At 35.1% G+C, this 27,012-nt stretch overlaps 2 protein-coding genes across 3 annotated transcripts in view; one reads left to right on the forward strand and one right to left on the reverse strand.

The window, feature by feature from the left end:
• Window positions 1–5,294, forward strand: part of LOC148943280 (programmed cell death 6-interacting protein-like) — a 28,092-nt gene extending 22,798 nt beyond the window's left edge. The window contains exons 8-9 of the mRNA XM_089101075.1: window positions 1,318–1,500; window positions 4,735–5,294. Coding sequence (XP_088957201.1) covers window positions 1,318–1,500; window positions 4,735–5,094 — 543 coding nt within the window. The 3' untranslated portion in view covers window positions 5,095–5,294. The remainder of the gene's footprint in view (window positions 1–1,317; window positions 1,501–4,734) is intronic.
• Window positions 5,295–9,910: 4,616 nt separating this feature from the next.
• The window catches only part of RpS8 (ribosomal protein S8), a 34,276-nt gene continuing 17,174 nt past the window's right edge, over window positions 9,911–27,012 (reverse strand). For both annotated transcript variants that reach the window (XM_089101697.1, XM_089101698.1), the window contains exons 2-6: window positions 25,958–26,064; window positions 18,648–18,747; window positions 15,101–15,276; window positions 12,528–12,654; window positions 9,911–10,084 (exon numbers count right to left, since the gene is read on the reverse strand). In XM_089101697.1, the coding sequence (XP_088957823.1) occupies window positions 9,975–10,084; window positions 12,528–12,654; window positions 15,101–15,276; window positions 18,648–18,747; window positions 25,958–26,064 (620 nt within the window). In that variant the 3' untranslated portion in view covers window positions 9,911–9,974. The remainder of the gene's footprint in view (window positions 10,085–12,527; window positions 12,655–15,100; window positions 15,277–18,647; window positions 18,748–25,957; window positions 26,065–27,012) is intronic.

A 27,012-nucleotide genomic window follows, 5' to 3' on the forward strand; every position in this document is an offset into this window, starting at 1 on the left:
TTGGCTGTTTTTTTCTGAAGCGTGAAGATGTCAGATGCAACTTGAAAATAACGAAAAACCTGTTGTGTCTAGTGCCCTCTGTTTTTTACATTTAAAGATGGCACTTAAGTCTTATTGCATATAATTTTGATAGTGCTTTGAAAATGACAAATTGACTTGGTTCACTTTACAACCCAACCCTCTAGTTAATGCTGAAGTCGTGTTTATCATTTATAACTCCGTGTCTGAAAGTTGAATTGCGAAGAGTTTTTGAGGATAAAGTGGCTGAAATTATAAGTGAATTGGATTCGTATCATCATGACGAACGAAATCTAACAATTTCTTCTTGATAATTAACAATATATAATTGGTAAGGGTAGCTGAAGCCGAGATTTTTTCAAAGTATTCTTACAGTCAGAGTAAGTTGGTTTCTGATCGTCAGAAGAGGTTATATGTTTTTGTGTTTTGTTATACCTGAAGGCAAGATAGTATCTATCATCATAGATGTTCCATACCGTCAGTAGGTTTTAATAAAAGATTTTATAGATAAAAGACAATAAAAGTGAAGTTCGGCCAAGGCCGTACCCAGGATTTTTTTTTCGGAGCGGGTTTTACTAAAAAAAAACTTTGGGGGGTACACAAGAAAAAACAAAAAATGCATACAAAATTTGTTTATGTCCATTTTTGTTATGTTTTTACGAGTCAGACAAACATTTCGGGGGGGGGGGATTTAAACCCCCCCCCCCCCTGGATACGGCCTTGAGTTCGGCAATTATACCCTGTTTTGTCTCAGCTCGTTGGGATTGTGCTGGAACTCTTAGAGAAAGTGTTTTTTGGGGAGTGGGAGATGGCGAGTGGAATTATACTAATTTTATGTTCGGGGGATGGGAGTTTTCCTCTGTGCTTGCTAAAGACTATACAGTATTTTTTTTTTGTGTCGATAGCCTCTTTGGCTTGTTCCGTCAGTGCCGTCAACGATACTTTGATTGTAGAAGGCTTGACTTCGTGGAAGTTTTTACATAGTTCGAAGGATTGTAGGTAGTTTGACTTGTTACCAGAACAGTGGTTTGGTCAACGATAGTTCGATTGTAGAAGGTTTGACGTAATTCGAAGGATTGTAGATAGTGCGACTTGTTATCTAAACAATGGTTCGGTATACGATAGTTCGATTGTTGAAGGAATTTCTGGGAACGAAAGCGGTTGATTTTTGGTTGAAATTGTTAGTCAGCCTGATTGTTTTTTATTATTTATTTTTTTTATTTATATTATATTTATTATATTATAAACAGTTATATATTATATTGTATATTGATATTTATTTGTTTATTTATTTTCTAGTTGTTAATTGTGTTTCAATCGAAAGTGTCAGATTTCTGTTTCGCTCGTAAAACCGAAAAAGATGAACTTTTGAAAGATATTACTACGGCACTGGCAAACTACCCTCATGAGGACCAACAATTAGGAGCAAATGCTGAGCGAACACCACCGGCACGCCCACCTCCTCCGGTCTCGTCTTCATTCGTAAGTAGTCCTGTATCTTGTATAAGGTTTAGAGTTTTATTATTAATAAAAAAAATTAAATAAGGCCGTATCCAGGATTTTTTTTTGGGGGGGGGGGTGAGGGGGAGTTACAAAATTTTCCTTTTAAAGATGAATCAAAAATGTGTTTATATGCATTTTGTTACATTTTACTGTAGGGGAGGGTTCAAACCCATAACCCCCCTTGATACGACCTTATAAAGATAATTTCTTAAACCATATTGGCCTGCTATAATAACAAATCCTTTAAATAAAATGGTACTTGTATGATATACCCCCCCCCCCCCCCACCACTAAAGTTGTTCATTCATTGACGCATTGTAAAACCGTTTTTTTCGTTAGTTTCTTTAAGCTTAGCGTGAGACAAGACGAAGAGAAGTGACAGAATATATAGAAAATATATAATTTGCGCTATATATTTGCGCATTAGGGGGGGGGGGGTGATGTAAAGTATTTGGAGAGTGTGAAGTTAGAAAAAAATCCTGCTACATAATATGTAGAATTATTTTACCTGACACATTAGGCATGCAGACCCGCTATGCTTTACCCCGCCCTCCCTAATGTGCAAATATATAGCCCAAATTTATTTCTAAAGTATTATCTTTTATTTATACTTAGGCATATTTCATTAGGGTTGAGTGTCATAGAAATAGGTTTATCATACAAGTACCAAAAAAACTCAAAAATGGCGTTTTTAAGGCCAACGGAAATACTGAAAACAGAGCGAATATTTGGGAGGATAATCGTCTTCCTTCTTCAGCGCGAACAGAAAACTTCAAGGAAAATGACCAAACCAAACAACGCGGAGAGTCAATGTGAAAAACAAACCAATAAAAAAACAATAAAAGCCAAAATTAGAAAATAAATATAATTCAATGAAAACAAAATTAGAAGAATTAAGACCAAAAACCTAACAACAAAGTCGAGTCACTCACCAATAATCCAAAAATCCTCTACTGCTCTCGTTGGATACTAGTGAATGACTAGTGAAGTTTTAATAAACTAGTGACTAGTTGGTTTTAATTCTTCTAGTTTTGATTTTTATTGAGTATTAGATAGGTGCCATACTCTCTGCTCCTAAGAAAAGCTAGCTTGGAACCCCTTGAGCGCAGTAGGGTTACGTTATGCCTCCGTTTTGCAAAAAATGTAGTAACATTCGCTGGGAAAGCATTTTCCCCAAATGTCACTCACTCCCCATCCAGATTACGGCCGCCTCGATCTGTTTCTGAACCCATTCCTATGTTGTCCCCCATTTACTGTTTTACCTCCAGATATGAAAAAACCTTTGTCCCCTTCATTTTGAAAAATGAACAAAATATTCCGCTAGTTTCTCCCTTTTTTAGTGGATGGTGGTACTGCCCAAGTTTTTGCATATATATATGTATATATATAGTTTTTGCATATATATATATATATATATATATATATATATATATATATATATATATATATATATATATATATATATATATATATATATATATATATATATATATATATATATATATATATATATTCTCTTTTTTTCTCTTTTTTCTCTCCTCTCATATTTTCTCTTTTTAGTTTTTGTGTTTATTCTCTTGTTTTCCCCCCCCCCCCTCTTTTTTTTAATGTACCTTTTAATTTTTTAACATGTATTTACTTTATATTTTTTTTGTTTAGTTTGACCAGTTTTTAACTTTTTAATTGACATTTTTCAGTTAAATTATTGACTTGCGAATGATTATTCATTCTGATTCTTCATTGGCCTTCTTTTTGCCAGTTTTCCAGTTTTTTATGACATTTTTGACTCCGAAGTCAGAATTTGGCCCTTCGGGGCATGTGACAGTGATTTTTAAAAATAAATATCTTATCTGTTTTCTTACCCAAAATACTTTCGGTAAGCGTTTAAGAATCTGTTTTCTTCCATTGTATAGAGCAGAACGCTTTCCAATTTTGTATTCGTACATAACAATAGGGTGACTAACTTACTCACTTGCACTTGTTGCACGTTCATGGCGCAACCAGGCTCATTGTGTCGCTCAGCAGACAACGACATGCTTCTTTTCAAAGATTTCGTTCGAAGTTGTCAGACTCCATGATCTCAACTTAGTGACGATCTTAACGTCGCCCAAATTTTTTGAATGAAAATTGTTTGTACTCCTACTTTCTTATTTTGTTCTGGTAGTGGAAAGCATTTTGTTTATTTGCTCTTCTGATCTTTGCCCGGTATGGCCAAACCACCTCTCACGGCTCATTTTTATAACATCAGAGACAACTGAGCGATTCCCACATCTTCTGACTTTGTCGTTTGGGACTCTGTCTCAAAGGCAATTGCCTGGTATGTATCATAGACATTTTTGATGGAAAATTTGCAAGTATGACGCTTTTGCTGCTCTCGGATACCAAGTTTCCCACCCGTAGAGAAGAACAGAAGAGTACCATGGCTTCGTAGACTCGGCGCTTTGTGTGTAAAGAGATTTCGCTGCGCTTCCGAAGGGAGCTCTTCAGCTGCAGAAAGACGTTCCATGCTGACGATATGCGACTCCGAATCTCCTCTTAGGATTCCGCAATTGCGTTTATCATTGAGCTAAGGTATTGGAACGACTGAACCTCCTCGATTTGATTACCATTTAAAGTCAAAGGGGTGCCATCCATCCCAGCCGTCTGCATCGTTTTAGTCTTCGGTTAAGTTATTTGGAGGCCAGTCAGGAGTGCCCTGTTTGCTATTTCGTTGATCAAGAGATAAAGTCTCAAAACTTCTGAGCCTTCAATTTTAAGTCGAATTTGCCCGTCAGAACTTTTTACGACCACCCTCTAATACGAAACAGCTTGAAATCAATCGATTCTCAACATTCAATTGAAAAGGAAAGATTTTGTCAAAAATGTATTAAAACAAAAACCCCTTATTCAATATTTCTGCAAAGGTTATCCACTTGACCCGTGGCACAAGATACAGATTCTTATGAGGGATATGTAACAAAACCTAGCAGACGGGTTTCTAACTTGTTGAGTGAAAAGTAAACCATCTATTTTTTTTTTTTTTTTTTTTTTTTTTTTTTTTTTAGTATAATATATATATATTGAGAATGTGAAAAACAGATTTTGTTTCATTAGTATTTTGTGTGCTCAATATATACATGTATATATGTTTGTTTACCCTTTCTTGATTATAAGATATTGTGCCATATTTATATATATATATATTTTTTTTCGTTATTTTCTTTAATGTTTCAGGGCACCACACCTGCATCTCCCCCAGGGGCAACTCAACCGACGGTGTCTGCTCAACAACCCCAAGGGTCACCATACCCTGAAAGCTTGCCCTACCCAGTTCAGTTAACTGGAATGCCGCAGCCTGGTTTCCCCTACAGTCCATATGGTCAAGTCCCAACGGCTCAAGCCTATCCTTCATATACTCCTATGCCTGGGGGATATAATCCCTACGCTAGTGTTAGTGGCCCAACCTTTCCTGGCCAGTATTTAGTGAATCGTGTGTTTGATGCAATTTCGCATATTCCTGTGGCTGGGCCACAAATGAAAAAGCTATATGAGGATTCCTATAAGCAACAGCAGAATCAAAATAGGCCACAGTAAGAAGCCATTTACAATGAAGAAAAACTGAGAACAATTTTTTTTTTCTTAGACTATTTAGAATCTCTGCTTATAGATCTATTCCAGGTTGTGATCAAATTTTTCCTATTTTTCCAAGAACTATTTTTCCTATGTGAAACCATTGTGATTATACCAATATAGCACAGAAGTGACGCTAGATGACAAATAGTGCATATATATATACATGTGTATATATATATATATATATATATATATATATATATATATATATATATATATATATATATATATATATATATATATATATATATATATATATATATATATATATATATATATATATATTTAGAAACAGATTTTGTTTAATCAGTACTTTGTGTTTTTGCGTGCTCTAACTTTATACCAAGCTTTGGGTTTTGCAACTATGTAATAAACACATGTATTGATTGAAAAATTGAATTATAAATATTGGCAAATGGCTATTCTGTATTAGAATAAATATAAGACTATTTGGGCACCACTATTTCCTGCTTCACCTCGGTGAAGTAACAGCCTTCTTTTTTTATATTCTCTATGCTAATTTGTGGGCTAATCTCTCTGCTAACTTACCTATTTTGTGATTATATTAATTTGGTACTGGAAAAGGACGCTTGATGTTAGATTTTTTTATATTTATAATGTTCCTTTTACTATACGTCATCTGTGGCTGTGTTTATTTTGGCAGGAATTTTTTGCAATGGTAGATTATCTTAGAAATAAACACATTCTTGTGTGAATTCATTTAGTATAGCCAAAGGCACTTAATATGGAACTAACGAGAAAAAATAGAGATTACTCGTCTATAATTAAATGTTAAAAAGTTTCCTTTAATTTTATTGGTTTATTTTTGTGACACTTTTTGGATTAGCTAATCGCATCATTTTCTTTTGTACTTGTGGGGGGAATCAGGCGTTTACACCTTGTCAGGCATCGAGAATCTTCAAGACTTGTAATGGGGTCTGCTGCCAGCTACTCTGCAAGTGGGAGCCATTGGGTTGTCCATCCGTGTCCAAACTTTCTGACCCTTCCGATAGGTTCAAGATCTGATTTGGCCAGGTTCCACCAGTTTTTCCTCTTTCCTCCTTGGTGGTCTCTTCCATGAGCTAAGTGGCTCAGCTAGAAGAATTCAGCGAGGCATGTACTCTGGTGGCTTCCGTAAGACATGGCCCAACCATTTCAGTCGGCGTTCTTTGATCGTAAGGGCAACGTTTCTCTTGATGCTGCTCATTCGTCGTATATCCACGTTTGATATGTGGCCATGCAGATGTATCCTGAGGAGGCTTTGGAGACAGGTATGCTCGAACAGTCGGTGCATTTTCATGCAGTTGCTTTGCCGACCAAGTATTGAGTGACGAGTCTAGACTGAAAAGGAAATTTAATTTCTAGAGAGACACTTCTATGAGAAGTCTTGTGCCAGTGAAAGCAAAAAAGTGCTCGGATGACAACTTTTTTAACTTGGGAATTATCTGCAAAAATTGGAGAGACCCTAGCCTGTCGCCTTCTGTATAATGGCTCTGCAGCTCTTGCCGTAGAGCTACGATGGCGCACTAGCAGATATCTGTAACAATTTTGGGTGTTCAAATGTAAACGAATGGTTTAGAATGTAAAAGATGATAGTAATAAGGGTTCAACTAAGGGGGGTGGGGGTGCTGGGTTTGGCCCCCCCCCCTCCTCCGAAATTTTGTCAGAATCGTAAAAACGTAACAAAAATGCAGATAAACAAACTTTGATGAGTTTTCCTGGAAAAAGTACCCCCCCCCCCCCCTCCTGACAAAGTCGTGAATACGCGCTCGACTGCTGGGTTTAGTATTTGTCTTTCTGTTTATAAAATTTTAAAAATGTCTGTCCAACAAATTTATTTAAATTATTAAGATTGAAAATATAAAGAATGTTTTTTTCTTTAAGTGTCCAAAATGCCTTTTTTGGTATTTTGTAGTTCTTGACTCACTCTTCATCTACAATCGTCCTAATTCTGTGTTGTCCTAATGAGTATAAATTAAAAAAAAAATGAAGCTCATTTTGAACTTTTATTCTGTTCTTCTACTGGTCAGTAATCTTGAAAACTATTCTTCTCCTACGAACTTGCGTGGCGTGGTTTGGTAGAATTTATTGTGAGATCTGATTAATATTCTATCTTCCTACTGGCAAGTCTTCTTCGAAACTATGCTTCTACTATGAACTTGCGTGCCGTTATATCGACCTAGTCTGACATGCTGGTGACCTCTCCTCTTGGTTACTTCCGCTTTTGCAACATTCCAAAAAACTCCCAAAATTTATGTTTCAGTCTAAGGACTGTTTCCGCCATCCCGATTGTCACCAAAATTTGTAGAAACACCGTGTATACGGTGTGTAGCTCCAGGTGGCTTGTCGGAACCCGACACACTTTCTTTTACTTGGGCAGCCAAAGTGTTATAAAAAATACTTTATAAAAGGGTTATTGAGTCGTTAAGTAGTCTTCCTATTTCAAGGAATGTATAAATATCCGACATTTTCAAGCTTCTTAAATAGTTTCCAATAACTGCTGGTGAAGTTGTTTCCAAAGGGTGAATCACGAGAAAAGTTTATGTCCAATCCCGCTTAGATCGTTCTTCTACATTATTCTGCTGATCCTGTTCAAAAAGTATAGGCAACTTATAAGACTGGAAACTGGTGCTAGTGTCGACAAAAACATAAACGCTATCTAGGATTTTGTGACACTTGACATTTTTTTCAAGCTTTGGAATTGTTTTCCTGGCAGGAACTGAAATCAGACACATTATTGCACTGAAAAAAAATGTCAAGTGCCGCCAAACGCTAGATGGTGTTGTTTTTTTTTTGTTGGCACTAGTGCCAGTTCCAACTCTTGTAAGTTACGCATACTTTTTGGTCCTGTCTTTGAGAATAACTTTGTAAGTGGTTTTTGGTAATTACTTCAGACGTGCAAAAATGTCCCATGCAGCCTTTATACTTTTATAAAGTATAACGTCCGTTGGTTTTTGAATTAAAATCAATTTCGGTTAGGTATAATTGCGACGATATCTGCGCAGTTTTTTTTATCGCTTTCTTAGATGAAAGAGACGCTGAATAGTTTTGAATATTTAACATCAGTTATTCAAGCATTAAACATTCAAATCGTTTCTCTTTGTAATTTTGACGTTGAAAAAAGATGTATATCCAGAAAACCTCCTCCCCCTTCTACCAAAAAAAAACTCAGGAATTGGTAGGACCTTTGTGTGCCTATGATGATTCTTTAATCAATAAAGTACTAAAAGAAAACGCACATTTATTTTAATTGTAAGCAGTGATTAAAATTTCGTGTACCTTATACATTGCTTTCGTATTACACTTGTAGAAATATGTTTCGTACAGTGATTCTATTTGGCTGTGAAGGATATATTGCTTATATTAAAATTTCTGTTCTTTGAGATGAATTCTTCTACTTTTGTATAAAACATAGGCCATTCATTATAATTTAGCCAATTCAAAGCCAGCGCCACAAGTGAATCAGTTTAAACTAGCCCTTTCATTGCATTACCATCATCAGCAGTTGCAAAATATTTAGAATGAGATTTCTAACTCCCAACGTTTGTCTACCCCCGCTATAGCCTACAGCCCGTTGGCGGAACAAGTTCGATTCCTCGCATCTTGACCAAGGGTTGTTCCTTAGTAGCCTTTGTGGAGTTCAGTGTTGCCGACGTGGTACAATTCTACCGTCTTTGGGTACACTCTTATTCATGAAAATCAAAAACTATGCTCTAGTTTTTTATTTTGCTGGTCTCTTCTCAATACAGAAAATCACCTCTTTTTTGCCTCTCAATTAGTTGGACTATCGGTCTTGCCTTTTTTCCTAAAATTAGCCATGTCTTTATGCCTACTGCGAAATACTTGATTTTCAATTCAATGTTTGTCTCTCATTCCAGGCAATATAATGGTCCTATGTCAATTTTAAATTCTTGGTCAACCTGATTGAGACTAGGCAGGCGTGCCTTTCCAAAAACTAACAAACAAGTACTTGTCAAATAAGAGTCATACTTACTCCCACCATTTAAACATTTTTGCCTCTCAATTACTCGGACTATCTAGCATCAAGACATGGCTAATTGTAGGAAAAAAGCCAAGACAGATAGTCCGAGTAATTGAGAGGCAAAAATGTTTAAATGGCACGGTTTAAACGCACAATGTTAAATGGCAATTCATAATACTTGATTTTGAGGCAGGAGAAGCCCCACCCCCTCATTTACTGAATAATTTCTACTCGTTTTAGGTTTTAATATCGTTCCTTACTTTTATTTGAAAGAAAACTTGTTTTTATTGTTTAATACCACTTAGAAATAAAAATTAGCTTTCTAACTAGCATATAACAGTTTTATCCGAAGTTCCTGTGTAACACTGGCAATTGGAGGGGGGGGGGGAGTGAAAAGGAAACTCATCAGTAATAAAAAGGGTAAAATATTTCAGGTTGTCAAAGGGGGTGAGAACCTCTAGTATAGGGTTTCGAACATGCGAATTTCAGTAGTACACATTTTATTGCAGACCTGACCAACAAACAGAATGTAGAACTAAACAAACCCCCTCCCAATAATGACCTGTTTGTTTATGGAGCAATGGGCTTTTCTTGTCTGAGCCTCCACCAGTTAAGGGACTCCATTCATAATTCCTCTCATTCTAAGAGATCCCTGGTGCTTTTTTTTAAAGATTTTTTCTCAGACACTCCATGGCAAATTCCTTGAATCAGAATTGACAGGCCAGAACCCCGTGCCTTACCATTTGCCAATGGTTTAAATGACACCTACCCAACAACAAATCCAAAAGAAAACGCTTATTCACATCATTTTTTTATTTAGCTATTTGATACAACAGCAAACAGCAGAAAGGGACAGGGTCTACTTTCCTTTCTTTGTCTTCATTTTCTTAAGATAGAACTCGAGTTCTTTGCCTTCAAGGATGTAGCCATCAGATCTGCCGCATTGACCAGGTCGGCTTGATATAGCAGCTGCAAATAAAAACAAAAATGTAGAAACAAATTTCAATAAAACAGGCAATAACTTTTTTTTAAATAAAATAATATCAGTGAACAAAATTTACATCACAAAGCTTCAGCCGAAAGATGGTGAAAAGATGATCATCATTCAAATATTTTCTTACCTCCGTGGATGTGCATGGGTTTGTTATTTTTGAATTTTTATTTATTTTATGCTATACACTGAATTTTTGCTATGCTAGTTGTGCATAACTGATGATTGTTTTTTTTATTTTTGTAAGTATAAATTTGTTTACTTGACACCTTCGCCCCGACTCCCACACCTTCACTACCTGGTCAAACCCAATTAGACAAGGGGTCACGTATCAGCAAAATGCTTATTTAAGCAACTATTCAATTTCTTAGCATTGAATTCTTATCTCTAAGGATTTCTCAACTAGCTGGTCAAACCCAAAAGCATATGACTGGCGATTCTTACCCCTCACCTACTTGATCACAACCATGGGTCAGATATTTGCAAAATGCATTTTTAAACCTAATCTAAATTTATATGCATTACAATTTTGTTTTAAAGGATTGTCACAACACAAAGAGTGAGAACTTATGTTTTCCTTATCAGCGTAGTGATGATTGGCGATCAAAACTTTCCAGTTCCCCGGTCACACGCATACATTAAACGTTTATAAAATGCCCTGGCCCTGGTTGGGGTAGGGGTGGGTGAGAGGCTTGAAACGCCCTCATCTGCATGTTTAATATACAAATGCCTTAAAAAGCTAAGAAAAAAAAGGTTGTTTAATGGGGTATGGATAAAGCTCGTAGACAATAATATTACTTTAAAAGTTCAATTCCATCGACAAGAGCATGTTTTGAAAAAGTCCTTATCATTTTCTTTGTAAGAAAAAGCATTTTCATTGCAAGGAAAGGATTTCCTAGATTGTAGAGATCAAAATAAGACACAGAAAGATTAAACTAAAAGATTAACAGATAAAATTAGGGATTAGACCACTCAAAACTAAGCATTTTACACATGCTGTTACTTAGGATTTCAAAATCTATACCATTACAACAGAAATGTACTGACCCAGAAGACTGCAATTCTAGCCATTCTAAGTGATAGCCGTGGGTTTTTTCATTGTGGACAGAACAAACCTTTCATATGTACCTTAGAAGATAGAACAAAAAGTCCATAATACCCATGGCAAATTCAACCGAAATCCTGGAAAACATTTGTAAAAGCCAATGGGAATCTTGAATTTCTGAATATACTTTTTCCCGCAATTGACACCTAACAACGCAAGGTATACTTCTTGATTTGGCCTATACCTTTTGATTTTTCCAGCAAACGCTTAAAACAAAGAAGAAACAATAAAGATAATAAAATTTGTTATTATCTAATTATTTAGATTTTTCTAATTATTTAGGAAAAATTCAATCCCTAGAAATTCTTTCTTTTTTCCAATAATGATGACAATCCTTAATCTCAAAACCAAAAAGGCCGCCAATAAAAATAAAATACAATAAACAAAATAAATAAATATATATATATATATATATATATATATATATATATATATATATATATATATATATATATATATATAATAAAATACCAAGAATTTGTATCTTCTGACAGAAGGTATGTCAATGATAAAATGTTCTTTCAATTATGAGATAAATCTACTAAAGCTCTTTCAGAAATATGTTTCCAGGGCAACATAATTCCACTACCCCCCAGAGAAAACGAATTAAAATTGTGCGAATAACATAAATTCAAACTGAGGCCTTAAATGCAGTTCGTGAGGAATCCGAAATGTTGCACTTTCCTGAAATGAAAACTGTAAAAAGTGGTAATCTGAGTAACCAGAAACCCACAGGCAATCCCTAAGCTCCGAGGCTCCTGGATTGAAGTTTGTGCAACAAAAATAGATACAAAACAATAATTTATATTCTTCATAACGGATAATGATTATCATATTCATACAATATGAACCAGAAATTCCAAAACTTCACCACTACTGTATATGCCCTGCTTTTTCTATTTTATACAATATTTTTATGGCAAACATTGATAACATTATATTTCTTTCAGTTGCAACATACCTTTCGGTTTTAAGATTGATACAAAAAAAACCCTAGCCATATTATTGCGTGAAAACACACTAAACACAATTCCCATATAAAATATTTATTATATTTTTTTAATATAAAACGGTTTTTCCGTTCCGTAAATATTTTCATTGTACCTTTTAATTGAAATTTCTTTCAATTTAAATTTACCGTTCTGTTTCCAAAACAAAACAAATTTCGACTGTCTAACTAAACCTTTCATGGACCTGAAGCATGAACATTGTATAAATATTCTGTTCATAGTTTCTCCAAATATTTTCATTGTACCATTCAGTTTCAAAAAAAAAAAAAAAAAAAAAAAAAAAAAAAAAAAAAAAAAAAAACTAACCAAGAAGACGGCCAGTTGCAAACTGCTCTTCAAGTGCGGTCTCCACCTTCGATGTCCTCTGTCTCAATTTGTATTTCTTCTCAGCCTTTTTGGATCTTTTCTTGCTCAAAACGTCTTCAGCTTCTGTCTGAAATGAATCGATTGTTTATTCCAAGATTTGGTATCAGACAAATACCAACCAGCACAAACTAAAGTCAGAGTAACTATGACATAAGCAATGCATTGCTGCAGGATGAATTATGCTCTCAGGACGAAAGCTATCCTGCAACTAGCTATTATATTAGTTCATCATGGTACAATTAAGCATTTTCTACACTAAAAATACTAATCATTACTGACAATCAGCAGTGCGGCTTGTCGTACGACGGACGCAAATTAGAAAACAAGACCTCAAGATTACACCGAAAATGGAATGATCGTACCGTGTTAGCAACACTGTTCACTCTATTGTGGATCAGCGTTGCCGAAAACGGTAAGATTGTACCGTTTTTGGTATAATTTAGAGGTCTTGGTACAATGCAGTACAATTGGAATATTCACGCTAGATGTCAGCTGAGTTTGTTCATCGTATCGTTGCCATTCGATCCTTTCTAATTATTTACATTCAATGTTTTGAATTGAAACACCCTCAAAAGTATACTAGTAAAAAATGTAAGTTAAACGAGTAAGTATTGTATATCTGTAAATTTTTCTCGAGAACGAAAAATCTTCGTTTTCACAAGCATCAATTTTTTATAATTGGTATACTACCATTTTTATGTGTAAAAAAATCTAGATATGTCACGACTTGGGCAAAACGCGTTTATCCTCACAGCCCCCTTAATAATTAGTGGGCTAACGCCTGAAAATGGAAACTCTAGAGCAGTGGTTCTCAAACTTATTTAGACACTGTACCCCTTTACCCACAAAACATTAAAGTTACCCCTTCTCAGTTATCGGTACTAAGTAAACTATAGTTAAAATAAAAGTAAAATTACCAGCCCTAGAGTTAAAGGGTTGTTTTATTTTTTTTGTTGGTCTGTCGCGTACCACTAAAAATTGTTGCGTACCCCCAACGGGTACATGTACCACAGTTTAAGAACCACTGCCCTAGGACATAAGCAAGAGCTCCAGAAAGCAAGTTGTTACCAAATCAGTTGATTCCGAACTTTTACAGAAATACATTCCTGTTTGATAGTGTGAATTCCTATGATTCTTTATTGCTTCGCATTAAATACTATGCATTGCGGCAGAAAGATAATTTGGACTGATAATATTTTATCACTGCGTGTGGTCGCAATAAAGAATTGGTCGCAATAAAGATAATATTTTATCTGATAATTTGTATACCAGGGGACTGAGCTATGCTCGCTCATTATTCAATAGTAATATTAATATTTAATAGTAGTAACTAGATTGTCCATTTTTCGGTTTAAATAACAATCAAGATAGGTCAAGACTTTGAAACAATTCGTTTAGGGCCTTAATTCATTTTGGAAAAATATTTTTCATATGAACGACGCCCCCTACTTTCAACAGCAAATAACGTAAAACGTAAGTTATTCTGCAAAAAACCTGTCTTTCTTTTCAACGAGCGAAGCTCGGCTAACTGGTATTTAAATGTAACATACACAATAAAGTATGCCTGAATAAAAATCTGCCCAGAAAAAATTAGACTAAATAATATAACAAAATTGGGTAGTCTTTATTACTAAATTTAGTTTTATTTTATGACAACTCTTAATGATTCAATAAGGTGTTATTAGCTACTTCAAGTTTATATACCCCCCCCCCCCAACAAACGATAACAACAACAAAATATGTGTATAAAGCACAGTAAGAAATTGCCAATAGGCAGAAAAAATATCCTTCAATAGTAAATCCATGAAAAAAAGCCTAATAAAATATAATATACACAAAACATTTGAATGCCCATAACAAATATAAACCATGTAACATTACTGAGATAAGGTCGTTTTTACAACTGATTTGACTTATTTTTTAGGATAACCTTTATCACTGATCATTCCTACTTTTAGTAATTAAGCTCTAAGAATTGAATACACCAAACAATAAATTCCCCTGAAATCCAAAATTTTCTTGAATTTCTAGGCACTATTTAATCAAAATATCAAATACATTTTTGTATTTCCCAAAGGAAAAACACAACATCAACCATAACTACTTTTAATAATTAAACTGTAAATAGCGAATATACCAAATACTAAATTCCCCCAAAATCATAAATTCACTTGAATTTCTGGGCACTATTTATTTAAAACCAAGCATAAATACTATTAAGTATGGAAAATTTGGTTCAGGAATGGGACACATAACAGCGCGCAGTTTGGGAAGTTTCCCAAAGCATCACAGCAAAAGCTTTATTTCCATCGCAATGCGCTAAGAAATTGTCATTGCGGGCGCGAAGGCGCAGTCATGACGAATGGTATATCACTGATGTCTCCCAAAAATCTTTGGGGGGGGGGGGTATATGAATTTTCCATACTGTATAATATTCATGCTATGTTATTTCAACTACGAAATTTAATTATTTTGTTATTATTTCAATTATTACGATTATAAAATCGACTTACGATTTTGGCTCCCTTCTTTCTTCCAATAGGGAGGGCGTAGTGAGACTCATACCATTGTCTAAATGGGGCAGAATCAACAACTACAATGGCGTTTTTGACCAGGGTTTTAGTTCTAACCAATTCATTGTTGGATGCATTGTAAACAACATCAATGATACGGGATTTGCGTGTACAATCTATAAGATAAAGACAGTTCAAAATAGCATCTAGTAAATCTGAGAATAAAATAAATTCTACAGAATATGTGATCAGAAAAAGCCACAAAGGCAAATAATCATTGTGTTCAGATGACACGCACGAATAAGACATCATTTCAAAATGGACAGTAGCAGAGCACAAGGAATTGGTAAGGTACAGAGAATGTTTTGCACAAAATAACCCCATCCTTTAGCATTAGGATCTTATATCTTTCTGTACATATTACCGTTTTTTAGCACCTCACTGATGTTAGCAAAAGGTGCAAAGAACGCCACTATTCTGCCAAATAGAACAATGATGAGAGAACTTAGATGATATACTCATCATTGTTCTTAGAAAGCTGATCAGAGCAGATTTCCCTTAAAATTGTTTTCTGTTGAAAGATCTTAGCACAATGATGAGCAAAAGAATGGCCTAAATGTTGTAGCTAGAAAACTTGGTTCTTCTCATTGGCTCAATATTTCTCACGAACAACCAATCAGGTTTTAAAAAGGCAGAGTTGTTAATTGCCCCAGAAATTCCTTTTCCGTCTCCCCATTAGCTTACCCGGTTTTTGAAAAGCAGATTATTTTCCTCTCCAGAAATAGGGAATAAAGTGAGTAGATCACAAAAATGGATGATAAAAATGAACCAATAGAATTAAAGCACAATTTTTAGCACAAAAGTATGAAACTGTGATCTCTCTTTTTCTCTTGGGTTCCTCGCGATTTCCATTGGTCATGCAGGCTTTTAGTTCGCACACCATTTTGAGCTAAAAATTCAGGGAATTTTTAAACATTAAATATTTTAAAAATAAAATAAGTCTAACAAGGAATTAAAATAAATAAAGAATATTAAAAATGAAATATGTCAAGCCAAGTGATGCTTCAAGATTATAACTACAGGGTTTGCCCGAAAAGTAATAGGACTGAAAGGATTTAAAAACATTTATTGAGCCAATCGTCACAATTCTTTAAAAACTTTCAAAATAGGCTCCTTCTGCACCAATGCAGTGCTGCCAGCACGATTTCCAAGCATTGAAGGTGTCACGGTATGTATTCTCCGGAATAGCCTTGAGAGCCGCGGTGCATGCTGCTTGGATCCCCTCTTTCGCCTCAAAATACTTGCCTTTCATCAGCCTTTTCAGGCGAGGAAACGAAAAAAAAGTCCGGGGGGCCACCTCTGGGCTGTAGGGTAGCTGCGGAAGTGTTGGGATGCCAGCCTTGGTCAGGTAACTGTTGACGAGAAAGGCGATGTGAGCCGGGGCGTTGTCGTGATGCAACTTCTAGTCGGCTGCGATGTCTTGTCGGACCCGATTGACCCTTCGTTTGAGTCTCTTGGGCACTTCCACATAAAACTTGGCCTTGACGGTTTGTCAAGTAGAAATAAATTCATGGTGGACAATGCCTTTGATGTCAAAAAAGACCATGAGCATCGTTTTCACTTGGGATTTGTTCATTCTTGCCTTTTTTGGGCGAGGAGACGCCGACGTGTACCACTCGGAAGATTGCCTCTTTGTCTCGGGATCATACTCAAAGATTCAGCGCTCGTCACCTGTGATTACATTATGCAAAAATTGGGGATCACTTTCACACATGTTTCAAATTTTCTTTGCACACTTCCACTCGCCACAATTTCTGGTCGTCAGTGAACACTTTTGGGACCATTTTCGTGCACACCTTGCGCATGTTAAAATGTACCGTCACAATGTCGTAACGACAGATTTTGGTAAATTTAACATTTGTGCAATTAAACGAATACTTAGTCGACGGTCTGAGTTCAAAACTTTGCTCACACGAGTCACAGTGTCGGTTTTTGTCGAAGGTCTTCCAGCACGGTCTTCATCGGCGACCTCTTCCCGGCCCTCAAAAAGGCCTCCTGCTACCGAAACACCATTTCTTGCTAAAGCAACATCTGGGTAAGCCTGCTTGATCATATCAAGCGTCTCTGTCGCAGATTTACCGAGTTTCACACAGAATTTAATCGCGAGCCTCTGCTTTAACGAACTCTGCATTTTCGGTTTGCACTACTCACAGAAAACACGCCACGCAAAAATACCTCTCCTGGCTCTTCAGATGCTCGGAGACAACTGACCAGCAGCTCGTTTGTTAACTAGGAAAGCTCTCTACCGAATCCAGCGGGAGCGCTTACTCTCCGAAGTACGGTCGTGGTGAAAGAAAATCAGTCCTATTACTTTCCGGACAAACCCTGCATATGGCTACAGGTCGTTTATAAGTTATAACCAACTCCACTACAGATAATTGTCAATATACCGATTCCAACTCCATTCAGCAAAAGCTTACCGAAATTCCGACTCCCAACTTTAGTCTATTTCAAGCTCGATTCGGATTTGTTGGTCAAAATATTTTTCGCCATTTTTGGATATTGATCTTAATTTTAGGGTTTATCTTTTTGGACGTTAGACGTCAATTAAGCACTAAATAGTGGTCTATTTTCGCAGCCGAGAGGATTACGAAGCACGTCAAATATGTTAAGGTAAGAATTTGAAGAGATTAACTTCAAGGTAAATCAAGGTAATTAACAAGGTAAATCCACAAGATCTTGAGATAAAAAGAAATGAAAGCAAAAGAGACAAGTTATAAGCAATCGTCAATAAACCGTCAAAAGGCGTTTTCCCCTATCAAACCAGATTCATGAAACAAGGTCGAAAATTATCAGCTGAGTTAAAAGGTTTATAGGGTTGATTTATAAAACTGGGATGTTAAGAGTACAAACTGCAGCAGAACAGATTTTGAAAACCCAACCTAAAACCCGGCAAAATATCCTGTGTCATGATCTACAGTATCAGCGGCACGACAAATCTATAATCCACATTACGATTTCACAATTGGTATTGTTAGTTGAAGAAATCTAACAGTTGTCATAAAAGGACCTTATTTTCAATGTTTTTGACAAACATAAGCAATATCATTAGTAAGCTGTTCAGAATTGTCATAGAAGGACTTTTTTTCAATATTATGGCTAACATATTCCTTCCATCTTATTGCTTTTATCAGTGAGTTGTCCAGGGACAACTCAAATAGAGGGGGGGCAGTCTCCTCAAATGGATAAATTGAACATTTTTGTCAAAATTTTCTGTAGTAGGGTTTCTTAGTCTAATTGGAAGAGATTTTATGGCAACAAGCCCCAATGTAAAAAAAAGTCTAACTTGAAACACAGCAGATCTGCGCTAGTTAAAGAGTTAGTGAAAAAATCGTGCTTGCATTGGGATTACAAAGAATTTTTTCTTTAATGGGGAAGAGGGGGAGGTTGATAGAAAGCCTATTTAAAGAAAACCTACCAATGACAGTTCATTTTAAAAACGAAGACGATTCATTCAGAAGGATGAGACACAACAAAAGAAACTTACTCTCAGATCCCCAAGAGAAGTTGCCCTGATCTAGTCGGAGGGCCCTGAACTTAAGATTTCCACCACGAGCTCGGACGAAATGAACTCTTCTTGGTCCAAGCTGGAAAGATTTGTTTGATTAGCTATCATCCTTAAGAAGCAGCAGAATAATCTAAAGCACAAAAGAGCGCTTTTCTCCAACAAAAAAATTAAAACCCCAACTAGAGCAATCAGAGTAACTATGACAATAGCTTTCATAGACTTAGGGAGTTATCAAATCCGAAAACCGAATTTGTATCCCAAGTATCGCTTTTGTGTTCTTCATCATGAGCTCAATATTGAACAGTTTGCTAGGTGCAATATCAAATAGGGCATCTAATATGCTTTTATATTTTAGAGCAGCATTAGGGTTAGGCTTTCACAGACAGTGTTGGTTTCTGCAATTCCAAAAACCACAAAAATTACAGAATAAAGTAGAACAATGGCTACATTTATATGCTTATACAATTATTTGTAAAGTATAGTATAGTATAGACCCCGAAGCCACGCCGAAAAGTCGGCGGCGCGCCGCCGAAAACAGAACGGTGGCGCGCCGCCGAGCTTGTATCAGCGCGCGGACACCACCGCGGATTCGATAGGCGGCGGCGTCACTAATACGCCACCGTTTTTTTTTTTTTTTCTTCTCTCTTTTTTGGTTATCGATATCGACCTCCGGGCTTCAACCGTCATCCCGGCTAATCTGTTTCTTAAACATAAATACTGCTCGCCATGTATATCGGTACGTAGGAAGGAGAAGAAGAAATTTTTCTTGAAACAAAAATTCTACCTTCCACTTTAAAATTCTGTTCATTTTTCTTTCTGATTTTTCGGATGAAAAGGGGTAGGTAAGCGCAATCGCAGCGCAATCGAGCTGCCTAAGTAAAGAACAATGTTGGCACAATGTAGTATTTACTTTTTTTTCATACCAGGGCAATTCGTATCGAAGGAGTTGTCGTAGAAACTTCGAAAAGGGCTCATTCGATTGGAAATATGAATGGCTAGTGCCCCTTTTAATAGTTGAAAATGATTGGAACGTAAGTTAAACCCTTTTTATGCCCATCATTTCCCAAAAATATACAATCAAAATTTTAATACAGCCATTTTGTTCAGAATAACTGATTTCCAGAGAGGAAATATGTTTTTTGAGGAGGTTACTCCCCCACAACCCTTAGGGCAAGGGTTTTAAGTTATGCCCTGGGGGTATATAAGAACGATGTTGACACAATGTATTATTTATCAATTTTCTTTTAGACCAGAGCACTTCATATCGAAGAAGTTGTTGTAGAAACTTCGAAAGGGCTCATTCAATTAGAGATTAGAGTGGCTAGTGCTCTAATTAATAGTAGAAAGTGATTGGAAGGCAACTAAAAATCCTTCCGTATCCACCTTGTTCCGAAATAAATCTAATCAAACATGGTAGACAGATACTTCGTTCATTGTAGTAAAATATTCAGGACTTCATTTCTGTGACAATGACAATCACTCTCAGAGCCCTGACTATCCAGGGTTCAATTTATGCCACGGGGGCATATAAGATGTCTATGGAAAGCGTTGTCGTAGAAACTCAAAAAGGGATCATTCGATTGGAAATCGAAAAGCCTAGTGCCCTTTTTAATAATCGCAAGTGATTGGAAGGCTTGACATTTTTATAGTAGAGATGGATGTGGGTATAATGTATCATTTTGTTGTTGTTGTTGAGACCAGGGCACTTCGTATCGAAGGAGTTGTCGTAGGAACTTCGAAAAGGGCTCATTCGATTGAAAATAGAAATGGCTGATGTCCTTTTTAATAGTCGAAAATGATTGAAGGGAAACTAATCCCCCTCCCACGCCCACCCTCCCATTTGCCTTTATGTTTAAAAAGTAAATGTTGCTTTAAGATTAAATAAAAATGCGCTTTGTTAATGCTAATTCCCAATAAGGCATCTCAGCAGTATCCCAAGAACGACCGAGGGTATTATGTTCAAACTTTCGGGGCTTCTTCTGCTCTTAAAATTTGACCAAATCAAAATAGCGTAAGTGTATCCAAGCTATCAAAGAAAGTAAACAAATTTTTTTGCGGATGTTATCAACTTTTTCATTTCAGATCAACTAGAGGAGGTATGAAACTAAATTAAACACTACTATTTGATTCCAGATTTTTAAAAGGGTCTATGTTGTTAAAAATTGCTGAAATTTTTTTTTTTAGCATACAATTAGCAGGCCAAACTATAAATTCTTAAAAAAAAACGAAAAGATTTTAAGTATTATTTTCTTTTTCCCTGAAAAGATTATGTCAATATAAAACGAACAGAAATTAATTAAAAAAACTGTTTCCACAAAATAAGTTTTTCAAAGAAAAGTAAAGAATTCCATTAAACAAAAAAATGAGCAAAATTAAAATCAAATAATCTACCAAGCGGGAAACTACCACAAATGCCTTATAAACCCCTATGCCTTCCAAAGGCCAAAACATAATTTGCACTTTACTGAAAAAAAATACAAATGAATGTGCATTGTCAGTTTAATAAACATATACTGATATTTTGTAATTAAAATGTTAATATTATTTAATTTATTAAAGTTATAAAAGTAAAAACATTTATATTTTTTTAGTTTGATATTTTTATATAAATATAGTATTATATTTTTTAACTTTGACTTGAAAAGGCATAACTTGACCACTTCTTTCAGAAAAGAAATTTGGAGGGTTATTCCGTGTTGATCAGAAAAGAGTGTAAAGGTGCAGTTTAGTTCCTCCTGTAGTGTAGAGCGCAGGAGCCCTACGGTAAAGGTGCAGGTGTGTTCTCCCTTATAAAAACAACTTATTTCAGTAGATACAAAGAAGAAGCCTATTGGCCATTTGCGGCATTCTGTTGGACCCCAATGTCCAATGCTAGTATCAGATCCCGCGATTGGCAGTTTACGCTCGTAAAGTTCTGGCTGTACCGGCCACAAGTGCCCCAGCTAAACGGCTTTTTAGCTCGACAGGACTGATGGTGACTGCAAAAAGATCAATGGCTCCAGGCAGAGTGAACAAACTCACTTTTGTTACATCAATTGTAACTGAAGTGATGTAACCGCTGATTTAAAATTGTTGGTGTTGTTAAGCCATGGTATCTGACTTGTATACAATGTTTTTTCGATGATGTTATTAGTTTTTTGTTTTTTTTTCACTTCCTTTTCGTGTGTATTTGATGACCAGGAGATGTTTGAACTTCAGACTTTGAAAGTTATACACACATTAGCCCAAATCATTAACAAGAAGGAAATGACAAAACAAGGGATTTTATAGGAACAATGCGATGTTAAACATAAACACAACATAGGTTTCCCTGGGTCTAGTGGCTAAAAATGAGAATTCTACTTGGTCTGATAGATGGTGAACATAAACACTTTCCGCACGGCCCAACAAATTCCTGTTTTGTCATATTGTTCTTGTATGTTTTTAGCCAACCATTTAAAAATCCTTACTAAAATTGAGGTTGAACGTGCTTGGTGAATTGGAATTTTTATTATTATTTTAATTGGAAAAATTGGCGCGCCGTGGCGCGCCGCTGGTCAAAAATCGGCGGCGCACCGCCAAAAAAATTCGGCGCGCCGCCGCCGATACTAAATCACACATTCGCCGCCGTCATGTCGGCGTGACGCAGCTTCGGGGACTAGTATAGTATATATATATATATATATATATATATATATATATATATATATATATATATATATATATATATATATATATATATATATATATATATATATATATATATATATATATATATATATATATATATATATATATATATATATATATATATATATATATATATATATATATATATATATATATATATATATATATATATATATATATATATATATATATATATATATATATATATATATATATATATATATATATATATATATATATATATATATATATATCTTTTTATTTAAAACAGTCTACTGCCAATTTTTTTGGCCTGCAAATGCCAGATCACCATTCCCCCTCCAAAAATATACATTCTTAATTATTGTTCTTTTTGCCAATGGAAAAAAAGTCTGGCATTGGGCAAGAATGTATGTATTACCAAATCAGCCACCAATGTTTGGTTACTCGGTTTTACGAGTTAGGTGTATTGCTTCGCCAGTACATTTTTGTGGATTGGCAACACTGTTTGGATGAGATATTTTGAATTACTGTTTTTTGTCAAGAGCAGTTTTTTATGTCCATTTCCATATGGTGGTAACTCAGGTTATTATATGATATCTTCTGAATAACTTGACTTTTTGGCATTTATCCGAATTGGCACCCCCTCTTGAGGTAAGCTTCTGAATTCATACCTGGGTGGTAAAAAAAAAAAAAAAAAAAAATCAAAGCTCTGGCATTTTATTAGCATATGTAGTTTTAGAGAATTACCAGAATGGACCTTGAGCTTTTGGCCCAGGCATTTTCCGTTGGACTTCTGCTACCATACTTGGCGTAACTTCAAGTTATTAGCGTGTAGGTACAATTGGTTAGGTTAGCGTGGTGTTTTTTTAACTGTGGTTCCTTGATTGCTGAATGACTGAGCTTTTTCATGAACTTTAATATTGGTTATTTTTGTTATTATTTGCTTCAAGGTTTGCAAGTTCTTTAAGCTCTTCACACAGAATTGGAAATTAAGCAGTGTCTATGTCGGCTATATTATTGGCAATAGCTTGGGTAAGGTTATGGTTCAATATTTTAATCATTATGGTCATCATAATGTTCAGTTTAGCCAAGAGTTTTGCTAAAAGGGCTTCAAAATATAAAGTGCTGTTGTTAGGGCCGTAGTATCATCATAAAAATGATTAATTTTGATGTTCATATTGACTTGCAACTTTAGCAAAATATATCAGAATTTAATAAAAATATCTACGAAATGAACTTTTTAGACTAGGAAATAAGCATATCCAAAATGATCCAATCTGGCATTAAGACACGAAATCCCGAGTACTTTCTAAAAGAAAGATATACAATTACTGAAGAGCTCAATTTTGAACACAATAATCATGCGAGGAGTTACCCTATGATAAAGTAGCCCTAAACTTGCAATACTGTAAGAAAATTAGGTATTTTCAGATGGAGTCTTGGTTATAGGATCAATCAAGATTCCTACTAAAATTCCTAAGTAAAAAAAAACAGCATGAGAGTAAATTTGTGTTAAAAGCAAGAATAATGTTTTCTTATGAGAACCCATTTTTTATTTTCTGATTAAACTTTACATCGTTATTCAATTATGGCATATATTATTTGTCTTACAAAGTGAAACTGAAATTGTGTCTACAATGACGCAAAAACATACAATTTGGTGATCTTAAAAAATTGGGGGCAATTTTTACTTATAATTTATAACTATATTAATTATTACTATATATATATTAAGTGTATATATGGTAATAAAATAATTACTTATAATTTTTAATAGTTATACTACTTGCTATAATTTATTTAGTAAGGTAAAAATCATTCTTAATTTATTCAATTATGGCAAAGGCAAATTTGCCCAATTTTTTACAGGAAATTAAATATCCAAGCTACCTCAACTCTGTTCAGTTCAACATAATATGCAACATCCTCAATATATTTTATTTGTTAAAACAAAATTATCTTAAAAAATTTTCTTTTAACATAATTATACAATATTAGTACTGAAGATTGTGATGGTAAGCAGATGATATTTTTTCCCATCTATTATTTACTTACATATAACCTAACCTGATCTCTACCCTGGGTAACTAGAAAAAGCACAAATTTTAAGAAGCTGTTAATATTAGAAACTTGACAATACTATTCAGATAAAAGAATGAGTGACAATTTAGGCTAAATTTGTGAACAGAAATCAATATAGCCAGGTTTCTTGTAACCCATCCTACCCCCTTTAGATGTACCTCCTATCAATCAATCTAAGCCCCCTTCCACCTTCTTAAATAGCATGAGACCTTCAGTAGCAAAACTAATCCAAAATCATAACACCTAACTGATAACACAAAACAACCAGGTTTTTTGTAACCCATCCTACCCCCTTTAAATGTACCTCCTATCAATCAATCTAATCCACCTTCTTAAATAGGTTGAGGCCTTCAGTAGCAAAATTAATCCAAAGTCATAACAACTAACTGATAACACAAAACAACACTAAACAAAAAACGTCCAACACTAAATGTACAGCTGAGTCTGATTGTACAACACCAACAATCCAGTAGATAAAACTTCACAACATATTTTAGTGTACCCCCTCACCTTGTGTACATAACACAAAACAACACTAAACAAAAAACGTCCAACACTAAATGTACAGCTGAGTCTGATTGTACAACACCAACAATCAAGTAGATAAAACTTCACAACATATTTTAGTGTTGTGTACATATATGTACCCCCCTCACCTTGTGTACTTAACACAAAACAACACTAAACAAAAAACATACAACATTAAATGTACAGGTGAGTCTGATTGTACAACACCAACAATCCAGTAGATAAAACTTCACAACATATTTTAGTGTTGTGTACATATATGTGCCCCCCTCACCTTGTGTACATAACACAAAACAACACTAAACAAAAAACATCCAACACTAAATGTACAGCTGAGTCTGATTGTACAACACCAACAATCCAGTAGATAAAACTTCACAACATATATGTAAACAAGGTGAGGGGGGAAGGGTTATTGTCAAGGGTGTACAATTTGACAAGGGTGCCAATAATTGACCAAATTCATAAGTTTCTTTAAAAAAAGAGTAAAAAAGAAAAAAATGGAACAAGAGCATCAGAAAAATCTTGTCCCCCCTTGTATCGATAGCCACCATATGAGTCACCATGCTGGGCTAGGCCTATTAGCTTTGGAATTTTGACAATATTTTACATGCTCTAGCAGAGAAGATCTGTGACCGTTCAGCATAAATGGGGGACAATTCAAACAATAATTAATATTTGTCATCTGTATAATTCAAAAATTAAAACCATGTGTCATTGAGTAATTTAAACTTGAATATTGCCTCAAATTTTGAGTCAGAATTTTTTTCCAGATTTATTGAGTGTTTACATGTTTGAAAGCCAAGTGAAAGACTTGCCTACTTCCAAGCAACAACAAATATTGGCTATAATTATAGGCTAACACATGTAGTTTAAACCACCACGGAAATATCAAAATTGGGAGCATTCTCAGTAATTGGAACAATATTTGCTAATGCTGCTCGAGAAATTATCCAAGATCAATTATTATCTTCCTGAGATTAGGCCAAAAGTGTCTTCAGTGCTACAAAAAATATAGAAAAACTTGCCTTTGTATTTGCAGGGGGGCGTCCAAGCAGATACTTCCTCTTCTTGGAAATGGGATTCCTTTTCCCACCAGTAGCACGTCGTTTGTGGGTGTGATCCCTTGAAATACCTAAAATTAGTTTCAAGCATAAGAAAAAAAGAAACACAACAAGAATGTAGAGGAGAAAACTGTTTTTAATGTCATCAGAAAATAGATTGTGCATCATAGCTTTTCAGGCGAAAGATGGTGTAAGAAAATCATCATGGAACACTACTCTCCAAACTTGATATAATAATTACAAAATGTACATACAACATCTGGGTTTCTCCATTTTCTGTAATATTTCAGCATTTATATTAGTTTTTTAATTTGTTTGATAGTTTTTGTTTACTTTTTGAATAACAAACTGTTGTATATCCCTATGTTCCTGTTATATCAATTTCCCTGTCATCACATATTTGTTGGTGAAAAAAGCAAAAAAGGTAAGTTTAAGAGTTTCAAGAAGGTGTCAAGTGGTGTCAATGGAGAGGGGGAAAAGGAGGACATGTGGCTTCTTTAAGATTCAGGAAAATAACTTCTCAACATAAGCATGGAAAAATTGATTACCCCTCCCTCCTTGATTTACAAAAAAAGCAACTCAGTCCTTCAAAAATTTTCTGAATTATTCTAATCTGTGACTTTCGCAATTACTGTTCCTTTGTTTCTCTGCATATAGTTTCACGTATTTATTCCATTTTTGAAAAGATGTAAATTTTTGTTCAAATATGACATCTCTTTTCCTCATTTAACCAACATTAGCAGGCATTGTTTATCAAACAAACAACTAATCTAAACCGTTTCAAGTGGTAATCCTACCAGACTTACAATTCTTGGTCACAAATATGACAAATGCCCCGATCATCAATGCAATTATGCAGAAAAGTACTGTCTCATGAAATAATAAGGATAAGCAATTGAGCTTGTCAAATGAGTGATCAAGGAATGCTTGAACACACTAAAAAGGAACAGATATCCTCCAAGAGATACCCTGATAAAAACTAATTCAGGCCTTTGCTGGTAGAACAAAAGGTTTGCCCT

This window comes from Artemia sp. Qi Xiang Cuo, chromosome 15 (genome assembly GCF_049724085.1).
Source record: "Artemia sp. Qi Xiang Cuo chromosome 15, ASM4972408v1, whole genome shotgun sequence".
Lineage (NCBI taxonomy): Eukaryota > Metazoa > Arthropoda > Branchiopoda > Anostraca > Artemiidae > Artemia > Artemia sp. Qi Xiang Cuo.